Source organism: Buteo buteo, chromosome 13 (assembly GCF_964188355.1).
Source record: "Buteo buteo chromosome 13, bButBut1.hap1.1, whole genome shotgun sequence".
NCBI lineage: Eukaryota > Metazoa > Chordata > Aves > Accipitriformes > Accipitridae > Buteo > Buteo buteo.
This window is the reverse complement of record NC_134183.1, coordinates 37,009,108-37,022,126: the sequence shown is the minus strand read 5'-3', so window position 1 is coordinate 37,022,126 and position 13,019 is coordinate 37,009,108. Positions and strand designations below refer to the sequence as shown.

Here is a 13,019-nt window from a genome sequence, read left to right as displayed (position 1 = left end):
TATATCACAAGGCTACGTTACAAATGACATTCTTACTTTGCTCCCATTCTCCTATTTGAGCGTTCTACCCTTGTTTACTGTCGTTTCACTACCGCTCGTACCGGCTTCAGCGTCGCTTCGGCACGGCTTTAGCATTATTCTAGCACGCTTTCGCGCCCGTCCCAGCCCCCACCCACCGGACTCCCCCCCCGCTTTTCCCCCGGAGCAGCGAACCCGGGGAGGGGGGGTCGAGCCTGCTGGTCGCGGGTCCCGGTGCCGGGCTGCGCGGCGGGTCCCCGGCAGGTGGCGGCCCCGCGCCGTCCCCGGCCGTGCCGAGCCGAGCCGAGCCGAGCCGAGCCGAGCCGAGCCGAGCCGAGCCCCGCCGAGGCGAAGCGAGGCGAGCCCCGCCGTGCCGGCGCAGGCGCGCTGCTCGGGGCCGCTCCGATTCCGGGCTGCCGCTTCCTTCCAGCAGGCCCCGCCGCCCCGGCCGGACCCCCGCGCCCCTCGCCCGGCCCGAGGTGGGCGGCGGACGCCCCTCTCCCCGCCGCCCTTCCCCGTCCCACCCCCCCCAGCCCTTACACCCTCCGCACCCCCCCCCCCCCATCCCTCCCACCTCCCCCCGACCCCGCCGCACCGGCTCCCCGCCGCCACCGGGCTCGGCCCCGCCGGGCGGCGGCGGCTGCTCCGGCGGCGGCTCCGGCTTCCTCCGCCCCTTCCGTGTGTGTGTGTGTGTGCCCGTCCCCCCCCCGCCGCCCCGCCGGCCCAGCCGAGCCCGGAGGCCCCCGGCAGCGCCGCATGGAGCAGCCGGCGGCGGGCTGAGCCCCCTGCCCGGAGGGAGGTGAGTACCGCGCCGGACCGCAGACCCCCGCCGCACGGGGAGGGAGGCAGACAGCGGGGGGGGTTGTGCTCGTCGTGTGTGTGTGTGTGTGTGTGTATGTCCTCCCCTCCTCGTATCCCCCCCAGCCGTGTTTGGGGGTGGCGACCCCCGGAGCGGGGCCGGGAGAGGCGGCGGAGCCCAGACAATGGGGCCTGGCGGGGCGGGCCGGGGGATGCGGGGATGGAGGGGGGGGGGGGATACCGGGGGTGGACCCACGGACACACACACGGACACTCAGCCGCCTCCATGCTGCTTGACCTGGTGGGTGACCCCATCCCAGACCGCTCAGCGACTGTCCCCGGGGACCTCATCACCCCCCAGCCCCCCCCCGGGGGGGCTGCATCCTTCCAGACCCCAGCAGCATCCCCTTCTCCTGGGGGGGAGGGGGGGGTATCACCTCCCCCCCCTCCAAACCCGCTACCCAGCAAGGGGGCTGCCACCTCTTCCTCCTGCTCCATCCCCATCCGATACAAAGGCCCGGGGCCGGTTTTGGATACTGGGAGGCCGAGCCCCGAGCTGCTGGCGGGGTTTTTGAGAGCGGTTGGGGCGGAAGGAGGGAGCTCGGTCCGGGCGTCAAAAGGGGCTGGCAGCAATTTTTTTTTAATTCTTTTTTTAGGGTTTTTTGGTTGGTTTTTTTTTTTTTTGGTCAATAAGGCGGTGACAGGTTATTTATAGCCATGGCTGTTGCTCGGAGGTTTATCGAGGGTGAAAGGGGCTGTGCCATCGTGCGGAAAAAAAAAGTAAAAAAAAAAAAAAAATTAAAATCAAAGGTGCAAGGGTCGGGGAGCGGGAAGAGGGGGATGGCTGCCTTCCTCCCGGGACAGAGAGGATCTCCCCCCCACGCTCCCGTGGGGTTTGTTCCCACCAGACCCACGCAGGAGCCCATCCCAATCCTGGCAAAGCAGAGAGCGGCCGGAGAGGTCCGTGGAAGCGCGGCAGAGGGATGCGGGAGGTTTCGGGAGCATCCCTGGGAGAAAGGAGTCTCCATCCTCCCATCCCTCACTGAGCATCAGCGGGATGGTAGTGATGAAGCAAAGCCTCCTGACGGGGAGCGGCACCGGGATAAGCCCCCCTGGAATGCTGTCCCTGCGAACCCGGGGAGTCCTGGGGTGTGCTTCACCCTGCAACCGCTGCCTCCCCCTCCGGCTTTTCGTTTTTCGGTGGGTGCTTGCAAAAAAACCTTTCGACCGCATCCCGGCATGCCCCAAGCCCGCGCCGGGGCGGCTTCACTGGCAGCCGCTCCTCTCCGCGCTGTGCTCCCGTCCCTGGGGATGCCCTGACACCTGCCGGGACCTGGGAAGGGGATGCTGGGGCGATTTGTGGGGTAATGAGGGTGGAAAATCGCCCTGATGAGGTTTTTTGTAGGAAAGAGGAGGACCAGGAGAACCCCTCTGTGATGGGGAGGCCAGGAACAGCATCTTTTCGGGCCTCCACCTGCCTCCAACTATCCCCCAGGCACCTTCTGCGGTCTGAACAGCAACATCTTCTCTTTTTCTTTTTAAAAGAAGAAAAAAAAAAAAACCCCGGAGAAAAAAAAAAGAAAAGGAAGCCCCCCCCACTTTCCCCTGGCCAGGCACCCAGTCGAGGCTGGGTTGGGGGAGCAGCAGCGAAACCCTCCCTGTGAGTGCAGCCAGCTCACTGATGAGATAAAGGAAGAACGTTTTTCTTTCGATTATAGTAATCGTAGGTGTTACTTGTAATAACAGGTGATAAGATCTTTTGGAGAGAGTGAGGATGTTGTCTGGTTTTGGGTTGTGTTTTTTTTTTTTTAAGTTTAAAGAACCTGGGGTGGTTGAGCACTGGGAGATGTTTTGGTGAGGGTGAGATGGATGAGTGGAGCGGGCTGGATGTGGATGGCGCCCGCGTGCCTATTCCCGACGGGAGTGAAGCTTTCACACCATCTACAACTAAACTTTATTTTAAATAGAGTTGTCCCTAACTGATGCTGGGCAGGATCTGCTCCCTGTTTCCCTCCAGCTAATTGGGTTTGAAATGGAAATGCGGTATCTTTTCCCCAACCCGTCCCATGGTGCCGGAGCTCTTCGGGTGGTATTCGGTCTGGGGGTCCCAAACTCCCCCCGGGGCACTGGTCCCAGCCCGCCCACGGGTTTGGCGCAGCACGATTTTGACTGGCGATTAACAAGAGGAAAGATCTCCCCAGCTCGTTTCCCTGGTGCCCTTTGGATTATCGGGGTGGCAACGGTATTCACTGTACCTGCCTGGCCCACATTCCCCAGCTCTTGGCTGCGGAGACGGGCTTCCCGGAGGGAAATCCAGGAGCAGGGCTGGGAGGGAGGCAGCGGGGATGAGCACAAACCTCGGTCCTTCTCAGGGTGCAGCGTCGGGCTGAGGTTCCTCACCAGGATGCCTGGGCAGAGCAGCTCAAAGGATGCTGGGGCGTAGGGCGGGGAAGAAAAGAAGGTGGTTTTTGGCGGAGAAAAGGCCGGTGGGTTCCCCTGCGCGCCCAGATTGCTTCCCTGAACCCCTCCGTGGGGACGGGGAGTTTCCAGGAGGAGCGAAACCCTCGCCTGGCAGGACTGCAAATAGCCAAACCTGGCCCTCGGCTCTGCCAAACTGTTTGGCCTGCTCCCTGGCTATTTCTTTAATTTTTTTACTTTTGTGTTTTTCAAGCTGACTTCTGCTGCTATGCATCTTCCTTGGGGAAGCACCTCTGCTTTAGGAGAGAAGGGGCGATGCCGGCGTTTTCCTGGAGCTTGCCGCCTTTAGGTTCCAGGTCCGCGCCGGCATCACCGCATCCTTCTCCCAAGCCAGCGTCCCATAGGGATAAGCTGGGATGGCGGAAGAGAACTCAGGCACGAGGTCGGGGCCGGCCTGGGTGACGTGCTCGGCAGGAACCGCTGGCTGTCACATGAGGCCACCACAGGCAGCGGCGCCTTCGGGGGGCCGGTTGGCAGCGGCCCCGGAGCTGGGTGCTCGCAGGGGCGTGTGGTTTCCTCCTCTTCGGAAAGCCTCGGCTTTGAGGCAGAAATTAGGTAACGATTAAAAAAAAAAATAAAAAATCAGGCTGCTGCTTAAAAGTCACCCTTGGGAGGAAGAAGGTCTGCGCCGAAATACAGGAGGGGGCTTTGGGAGCTCTGCAAAGGGCAGTTACTGGTGCCATTAACCACCTCCCTCTGTAAAACTGATAAGCAAATTTCTTGTGCTATATTTATAACAATGCCACCATCTGATGCCATGAATGTCCACAGTCCAGGAAGGTAAAAATGCTGGGACCGCCTGGAGCGTGTTCCTCTTGGCGGGGTTTGCTGGGACAGTTTCCTCTTTAAAAGAGAAAAAAAACCCAACCTCTTTATAAAGGCTCGAAAGCCCAAAGGCAGGCTATAAATCTTGTATCCTCTCTGCATTTATAAAATATAAATGCCGGTGACATTCGTGAGCTGAAAGCCCAAACAACTGGCCTTTGGGATTGGAAAGATCCAACCCTCGCGCGGCGTGGAAAGTGGCTTTTCCAACCTCCAGACGGGCTGTGGTCCTGGGATGGGGACCCTTAGGCATCCCTTCCAGGTGATGCTTCCCGGCATGACCTGGCACCGGTGGGCAAAGCTCAGCCGGGATTTTCCAGCTGGAGTCACATCTCGGATGAAAGCTCCATCCTGCTGCTTTTTCTCCGTTGGTTATTTTAAAACAGCGACGTCGGAGCGCCTGGCCGGTGGGAAGCGCTGACTCAGCGCTTTGGGGACGAGCTGCTCCTTGAGCAACACCCGGAGCCGGCTCGGGCTCAGCGTCCCCACAGGGTGCCGGATGGGGAACAGGGCCGAAAACCCTGGTGATGGGAAATTCCCTCTGCAGGGATGCAGGGGCACCTCTTCTTAAACCAGCTCCTTCCAGACTAGCCAAATCCTTCTCTGGACTGATGGAGGAGTGTAGTTTATGCCCTGTTTTTCACGGGCTGCATTTTGGACTGGCGATATCCAGACCCTTCGCTGAAATTTTTGCACCACACCAGGTGTAAATGCAGAATTTAACTAAAAATTAGCTTGAAAACAAAGAGAGTTTGAGCTGGGGGCTGTTTTTTGGGGCTGCTTTCCCAGCTGATGCTCTCTGGTCCGGCATCGCCCGACGCTGCCCTCCCTTGGGTCCTGGCCACCTCCGTGGCCGCGTCCCCATCAAGTTGGGTGTGGGTGCCATCTCCAGAGACTTTTCTTCTTCAACAGCCCCAGGACTGGCTGGGAAGAAAACCGACCCGATGCACGGGGCCCAGACGCCACGGTGATGGGCTTTGCTGGAAACCCCAGTGCTCAGCTTTGGGTCCCCAAACTCTGTCCTTAGGGTGAGCGTCTGAGCCTCGATTTCTGCTCTCTGATGCCAAAACTAAAGCGACTCGTGGCCTGGCCCCGCTCTGGGGGAAGGTGAGGGAGGTGGTGGCAGCGTGACGCCTTTTCCGGAGGCGTCCAGGCATGGCTGCAGTGGAAACAGGGCCGCGATCGCACCCGCTCTCTTCCTCCCCCCCCTGGTTCTGCCCCTTATCTTCTTCCTCCTCCCATCTCTGGCGGCCTTGCCCCTCGTTTCAGTTCCTCCTTCCCAAAATATTTTGAGCTGCTGACAGCAGGGCTGGGAGCGGTGACCGCTGATGGCCCTGAATTGATATGACGAATTAAGAAATACCTGGCTGTTTTTTGGGGTGCGTGAGCAGGGATGCCCTGCCAGCATCCCGCTCCGTGCCCCCGGCCCGGCGCGACCCCAGTGCCCCGGTCCAAGAAAGCCTGGTTTGATGCTGGGGCCGGTGACTTCATCTCTTCCCGGGGGTCGAAGCGGCGAGAATAAAGCCGGGTTTGTTCCCCTCCCACGCGCCGGGGCAGGATGCGGCCCAGCCTGGGGCCTCGGGGTGCTGCCGGAGGGGAGCACTGCACCCCCAGTCCATACATCCCCCTGGGATTTAGGAGCCAGTGGGAGCTCCTGTGTCCCTGAGTGCTGATGGGTTTTCTCCTGCAGGGAACAGATTTCTTTTATTTCTTTTGGATCCCGGGCCTGGGAAGCTGCCGGGGCTGGATGTTTCCACACGTGGGTCACCAGGCACTGTGGGAGAGCGGGGCCCTGCCTGTGTAGCCCCCGGTGCTGCCAGGGAGGGGACCAAGGCGTGAACGTGGGGCTCGGGAGAGCTGCTCCTCGCTGGCTGGACCCCCTCACCGCCCCGTGCCTCAGTTTCCTCCTTGGTGCTGCAGGGACCGTGAACCACCTTGCTGGCAGCCCCCCCGAGATGGGTGGAGGAGGCTTTGCAGGGTGAGGCCGGGGGGATTTTGCAAGGCAGAGAGTTTGAAACTTCTCGCTGCTGGTTCCCAGCTGGACACCATGGTGCAGCAACCGCCGTGGGCTGGGGAACAGGCTTCAGCTGCTCCTGGAGGTTGTCTCTGCTCCCTTCCCATCCCCGGGCACCTCTGTCCCTCCGTACCATACTGCTTTTTCCTTGGATCGTTGATGCAGATGCTGCGGGAGTCACGCAGCACATTAAAGCTCTGCTCTTAAGAATCTGTATCCGTGCAAATAGCTTATAATCCGGGTGAGCAGCTCCGCACCGGTCTGGTCCCTGGCTGCGAGGGGGAGCTGAGTGGACCTGGAGCTCCCACTTTCACGTTGGTTTTGGGACGTTTTGGAAGCAGCGCATCGGACAAGAGCTGTTCCCTTCTTGGTGGTAGAAGAGATGCTCACATGGCCCGGAGAGCATCCTTTGCGGGAGGGGAATGCTGCCTGTGCATCGTCCTTACACAGCCCTCCCCACTGTGCTGGGTTCTCAGTCATCCTTTCCCCCTGCAGGTCTCATGGTACCAAGTGACGTGTCCCCCCTGTGAGATTCGCACCCCCCCAACCTCCTGAGAAGATGTCAGGGATGCAGGTAAGCACCGGGCGGGGAGGAGAGGTGGGGATGGAGCCATTTCAGAGCTGGCCCCAGGGCTCAGGAGGGACGTGGGGACACTTGTCCCCGTCCCCCACCCCATGCCCCTGCAGAAGCCCAGCACCACAGGGACCTGCGGTTTTGAGTGTGTGTGTGTCTCCCCCTCTGTCCCCACCCCAGCCAAAAACCACTGTCTGAGCTCCCAGGGCTGCCCCAGATCCCCCAAACTGCTTCTAGTTTCAGTGAATCCCATTTGGGTTTGCATCAGAGGGCCAGCAGCCCCGCGTGCCTGTGGGAGGGGGGGGTCCCTGTGGGTCGAGTGGGGCCAGGGGTGGGAGATGTGCCCAGCCGGGCTCTGACACCATCCCCCTCTCCCCGGCCAGGCCGTTTGGCCGTCCGGTACAGAATGTATCGCCAAGTACAACTTCCATGGTACCGCAGAGCAGGACCTGCCCTTCAGCAAAGGAGACGTCCTCACCATTGTGGCTGTCACCAAGGTAAGGCCATCGCCTCCCATCGGCACCCCCCCCGGCTGCTGCCGCTGCCCCCCATGCCGGGAGCATCCCTGCATCCTGCGACGCACAGCGTTCGCCTTGCCGGTGGGATCCCCTGGTCCCGCTGGAAGTCCCGCAGAGCCAGCAGGGCAGGAATCGGGCCGTGCGTTTGGTTAATTAATTCACGGCCTCGTTAGTTAAGGTTTCTCCGAAATGTAAGCCTCTCAAGTGCCTCCTGGGAGGCAGAGGAGGGAGGGCAGAGGCTTGCAATCGGGGACCGATGCTGCGCTCGGCGCCAGGGGAGAAAAAGAGAGGGGCCGTGGGTTGGGGGGCTCCGGGATGCCCGGCAGCCTGGGAAGCGGATGGCAGTGACCCCCCGCGGGGCCACCAGCATCGGGGTTTGCTGGCCCCAGCACTAACCCTGACCTTCGCAGCTGTGTCCTGCCCACCCCGTCCTACCCGCAGCCAGGCAGAGGGTGCAGGGGTGCTTGGGGACACGCAAGCAGCTGCCTGGGAAAGGAGGGGCAGCGCCGAGACCCCCCGTGGGCTCCTTTGGTGGGCTGCTGCCATCTCCAGGGACCACGGGCTCGTCATGACATCTGTGCTGTCCCCGCAGGATCCCAATTGGTACAAGGCGAAGAACAAGGTGGGCCGGGAGGGGATCATCCCCGCTAACTATGTGCAGAAGCGGGAAGGAGTGAAAGCTGGGATCAAGCTCAGCCTCATGCCGTGAGTATCCACCGGGGACTCTGCCTAGGTGAATTTAGGGGGAGCTGGCTTGGTCTGGAGCATCCCCACTGCGTCAGACCAAAGATCCAGTTGACCCCGTGTTCCCAACAGAAGTGAGATCCCTCGCAGGGCTTCACGAGGTTGAAAGGCAGAGAAGGGGGTAGGGGCTTGGGCTTTCTCAACAGCGTCGATTTGGGAGCCGCTGCTGCTGGGGAAAGCTCTGGGCGCCTTTGGAGCTGCCTGCAGAGCCGGGAAGATGATGGATGGTTGGACTGCATTTCAAAATGGGTCTTTTAGCCAAAGTTGTGGTCGTAAAGGCTGCTGGGAGAAAGCAGCAGGGTTGGAATGGGGTCTGTATGGGAGGAATAGGAGATAGGCGGGCAGATAGATAGATGGATGGGCGAATGGACGATTTTGATGTCCCTGCTGCATCCCCGAGCCACCAGTGACCCCCAGTCTGGAGGAGCTGGGGCTGCCGTGGGAAGCCCCCGAGAGTGTGCAGAGGGGCTGAGTGCCGGGCTGGGGACCAGGAGGAAGGGAGCAGGATGCTGTGGAAGGAGCTGCATCATGGGGGCAGCAAGGAGGAGCGCGGGCAAGCTGGCCCCATGCAGGCAGGGATGAAGCCTGCTCCGTGTCCCCATCTCCCCCCAAACACAGCCCCACGGGGGTCCGGCCGGCACGTCCCCGGTCCTTGACCTGCCCTACGTGCCCCGTTGCAGGTGGTTTCACGGGAAGATCACGCGGGAGCAGGCGGAGCGGCTGCTGTACCCACCGGAGACGGGGCTTTTCCTGGTGCGGGAGAGCACCAACTACCCCGGGGACTACACCCTGTGCGTCAGCTGCGAGGGGAAGGTGGAGCACTACCGCATCATTTACTCCTCCAGCAAGCTGAGCATCGACGAGGAGGTCTACTTTGAAAACCTCATGCAGCTGGTGGAGGTGAGGTCTCACCTGCTGACGGGAGCTGCCACCGCTCCTGTCCCCAGCCAGCCGGGGACCATAGGTTTGAGGTTGGAGGGTTGGGGGGGGACACACACGTGTGCGTCAGAGCTTGCGAGGCTGAGGGCCTGGAGCCCTGGAGATGGTGGGACCTTCTCTGCCGACCCCATGCTTGGGGGCTGCTGGGGACAGACCCCTGGGCCAAGGCGGGAGGGATGTTGGCAGGATGAAGGAGGTGGATGGATGGATGGATGGATGGATGGGATGGGATGTGCGGGGGACAGAGGGATGAGGAGGAGGGACAGGGACCCCTGAGCCCCCCACCAGGTCCATCCGTGGCTTCGTGCTGCCACCTGGTGGGATCCCAGAGCCCGGCATCGCCTCGGCGGGGACCCCCACCCCCCCACCCCAGGGTGTCACCCACACCCCGGCGGCAGGCCTGCCTCTCAGCCCCGTCTCTCTCCCCCCCCACCGCCAGCATTACACCACGGACGCAGACGGGCTCTGCACCCGCCTCATCAAACCGAAGGTGATGGAGGGGACGGTGGCAGCGCAGGACGAGTTCTCCCGCAGTGAGTGGCCGTGCCCCTTCCCTGGCTCCTGGGGACCCCCCCCACCAGCACCCCCTCACTCTCCTTTCTCCCCCACGCAGGTGGCTGGGCCCTCAACATGAAGGACCTCAAGTTGCTGCAGATCATTGGCAAAGGGGAATTCGGAGGTGAGCCCCGTGTCCCCTCCTCTGCAGCCCCCCCCGGGGCGATGGCAGGGCCCCGGGAGGCCGGGATGCTTCCCAGTGCCTCCCGTGCCTGTCTCTCCTGGCCCACAGATGTGATGCTGGGGGATTACCGGGGGAACAAAGTCGCCGTGAAGTGCATTAAAAACGACGCCACAGCGCAAGCCTTCCTGGCGGAGGCGTCCGTGATGACGTGAGTGTTACGGGGCGGGGGGCACAACGCGAGGGAGGGGGCACCTCTGTCTGTACAAGCAGAGGCAGGTGGTCCCCGATGCCCTGTGGGGACCGTGGGAGCCCCCCCCACACTCCTTCTCCCCAAAACCCTGCCCTGAGCCCTCCTGCACCACACAGGCAGCTCCGACACAGCAACCTGGTGCAGCTCCTGGGGGTGATCGTGGAGGAGAAGAGCGGCCTTTACATCGTCACCGAGTACATGGCCAAGGTGAGACCCCCACCCTGGGCACCTGCCCTCCTGCCCTGTCCCCTTTGCCCCCTCCCCGCACCGTTCCCCTGGGGTCCCAGGGCTTCACCCTGGCAGACCCAGCTGGCTCATCCCACCCTGGGTGGCTTCTCCCTGGAGCCACCGTGGTGTTTGGAGGTGGCAGTGCCGTTGTGTGTCCCGTTGCTGGCTCTAAGGGAGGGATGTCGTCCCCGGGTCCTGCCTCATATGGGAGGGGGCAGCGGGTGGGATACTGACCCTGATGCCACCATCTCTCTCCATCCCTCCAGGGCAGCCTAGTAGACTACCTGCGGTCGCGCGGACGGTCGGTCCTCGGTGCAGACTGCCTGCTGAAGTTCTCCTTGTAAGTATGCGGCGAGGCACCAAGGGTTGGCCGTGCCCACCGCCCTGACCTGCACCCACCAGCGTTTTGGGGCCACCTCACTAACCCCATTCTCCCTCCCACCCCAACCAGAGACGTCTGTGAAGCCATGGAGTACCTGGAAGCCAACAACTTTGTCCACCGGGACCTGGCGGCGAGGAACGTCCTGGTCTCGGAGGACAACATCGCGAAGGTCAGCGATTTTGGGCTGACCAAGGAAGCCTCCTCCACGCAGGACACGGGGAAGCTGCCGGTGAAGTGGACGGCGCCAGAAGCACTTAGAGAAAAGGTGGGTGAGCGGAGAAGTGGGGGTCCCAGGCTGCGAGGATGTGGCAGAGGCTGGAGGAAAGGGGTCCGTCCCAGGCTGCCCCAAATTTTCCATGCAGAGATGGTGTTTGAGCCCCGGTTCCCACTCTCTGACCCCCAAAACCAGCTGCCTGGAGGGTGGGGAAGATCTGCTGGCCCCCATCCCTGCCTGAGCCTGCTCATGGGGCTTCTCTCCCCTCCCTCCAGAAATTCTCCACCAAGTCGGACGTGTGGAGCTTCGGGATCCTCCTCTGGGAAATCTACTCCTTCGGGCGAGTGCCTTACCCGAGAATCGTAAGTGAGGACACCCCTGTCCCTTCAGGGCTGTTTTTTTGGGGGGGCTGAGCCCCTGTTTGGGGGGGGGGGGGGTGGCAGAACCCAGGCCCCCGCATCCTGAAACCCATCCCTTGTACCCCCAGCCCCTGAAGGACGTCGTACCCCGCGTGGAGAAGGGCTATAAGATGGATGCTCCTGATGGTTGCCCCGCCGTCGTCTACGAGGTGATGAAGAAGTGCTGGACCCTGGACCCCGGCCACCGGCCGTCCTTCCACCAGCTCCGCGAACAGCTAGTGCATATCAAAGAGAAGGAGCTCTACCTGTGAGGGGCGGGGGGCTCACCCACCCCGGCAGCCAGAGGGGACCCACGCTAAGGGGGGGGGATGACCGGGGTGTGGGCAACCCCCCTGCCCGGCCCCAGCACCAGGAGCGGCTGGGAGGGAGCCCCGGGGGTCTTTCCCCCGCTACAATTCTCCCGGTCACTTCCAAACTTCCAAATCAGCCTTTTTTTTTTTTTTTTTTTTTCCTTCAGGTTTTGGTTTTTTTTTGTCTCCCAGGCTTTTTTGTTTTGTTTTGTTTTGTTTTTTTATTTTGGGGTGTTTTGTTTTTTTTTTTTCCTCAGTTTGGGGGTGGGGGGCGGGGAGGGGTGTTGGTTTTTTTGGTTGTTTTTTATTATTTCAAGCAGGGCCCAGCTGAGCGCTGGGTGTTTTACTAAAGTACGAATCTTATTTTTTAATGTAATTAAAAGAAGAAAAAAAAAAGAAAAAAAAGAGAGAAGAAGGTTAATAAAAGAAGAATAATAATAAAATAAATAAGCCAATGAAACGGACACACGAAAAGGAAACCCCAACGACAGAAGTGATGGTTAAAGGGGAGACGCTGGACTCGCCACCCGGTTGGGAGAGCGCGGCCGCGTCCCCGCGAGACGCTTTTTTTTGGGTTGTTTTGCTTTAAACTCGTTGCAATGTTTGCATGCTGTCTCCAGAGGCCTTTTTTTCCAGTCCTGTCCAGTGCTTTATTCTCATGTAATGCTACCGACTGTGAGATTAAAACTGTAATAAAAAAACCATTCCATACGGACGCGGCACATCCCGCCTCACTGCCCCTCTGTCTCTGGCTCTGCTCCCATGGGATGCAGCCCTTGGGGGGAGGGGACGACACACAGCACCCTGGGGATCCTGGGATCCCCTGGCAGGGTCCAAGGTGGAGATGGTCCCCCCGTAGCTGGGATGAGCAGCCTGGGCATCCCTTGGCTCCATCCCACCCATGAGAACTGGCAAGGTTGTGACAGTGATGAAGCTGCCAAGTGATGGCAAAGCTCCCCTTTAAGCCAGGCTTTATCTCCCGCCCCTGGAGATGCTTGGACCAGACAGGGGAAGATCTGGGGATGCATTTTGGGGCTGATCCCTGGACCTTGTGGGCCTTGTTCCCTGCCCTGCTTGTCTCAGCCAAGGGGCTAAAGATGTCTGTGCAGCGGGACCCCCATGTCCCGGACCCCCAATCCCAAAGGAGGTGTCCCCATGAAGTCCCTGCTGTCTTGAAGGGTGTTGGGTGGAGGTGGCATCCAGCACGGAGGGCTCAACAGGTTTAAAATAGTTCTTCCATGGAGAATTATTCGGCATTAAATGATGCGCAGCAGGGCATCGGCTTTACCGGCTGCCTGGTTTGCAAGCCGGAGTTGGGAGCTCTCGGTCTGTTTTGAGCCAGGATTGGGACTGAGACTCCTCTTGGGGTGGGGGGAATTGAAGGAAAAAATAGGGAGTGCTGGGACAGCAGGCACGGCTCAGGTCTAGGTGGGACGGGTGGGATGGAGGATGGAGTGACTCAGCCTTCAAGAGCCCTCTGGTGCGGAGGGGAGATGGCAGTAGCTACAGAAATCAAGTGCTCCTGACCCCAGAGGGGACAGGACAGGGATGTGATGGGGCTTGATCCACCGCAGGGTTTCATTTCCCGTGGGCTAACCCCCCCCCCTTTTGTCCACACCCCCCCTCCAGTTCCTCCCAGTGCTCCGGCA

General features: G+C 60.8%; 1 protein-coding gene across 1 annotated transcript; it reads left to right on the top strand.

Annotated features, from left to right (window-relative positions):
- The first annotated feature begins 562 nt into the window (after positions 1-562).
- On the top strand, positions 563-12,092 carry CSK (C-terminal Src kinase). The gene is made up of 13 exons (XM_075045648.1): positions 563-817; positions 6,629-6,707; positions 7,091-7,204; positions 7,818-7,930; positions 8,650-8,869; positions 9,348-9,441; positions 9,522-9,587; positions 9,696-9,795; positions 9,954-10,044; positions 10,332-10,405; positions 10,517-10,712; positions 10,937-11,023; positions 11,149-12,092. The coding sequence occupies exons 2-13, from the start codon at positions 6,693-6,695 to the stop codon at positions 11,329-11,331; spliced, it is 1,353 nt and encodes a 450-aa protein (XP_074901749.1). The 5' UTR covers positions 563-817; positions 6,629-6,692; the 3' UTR covers positions 11,332-12,092.
- The last annotated feature ends 927 nt before the right edge of the window (positions 12,093-13,019 follow it).

What these genes read in the sequence shown, in the direction of transcription:
- CSK (XM_075045648.1), top strand. An exon ending in ATCAAGCTCAGCCTCATGCC is followed by an intron (nt 7,931 to 8,649) that starts GTGAGTATCCAC and finishes GCCCCGTTGCAG; the next exon opens with GTGGTTTCACGGGAAGATCA. An exon ending in TCACCGAGTACATGGCCAAG is followed by an intron (nt 10,045 to 10,331) that starts GTGAGACCCCCA and finishes CCATCCCTCCAG; the next exon opens with GGCAGCCTAGTAGACTACCT.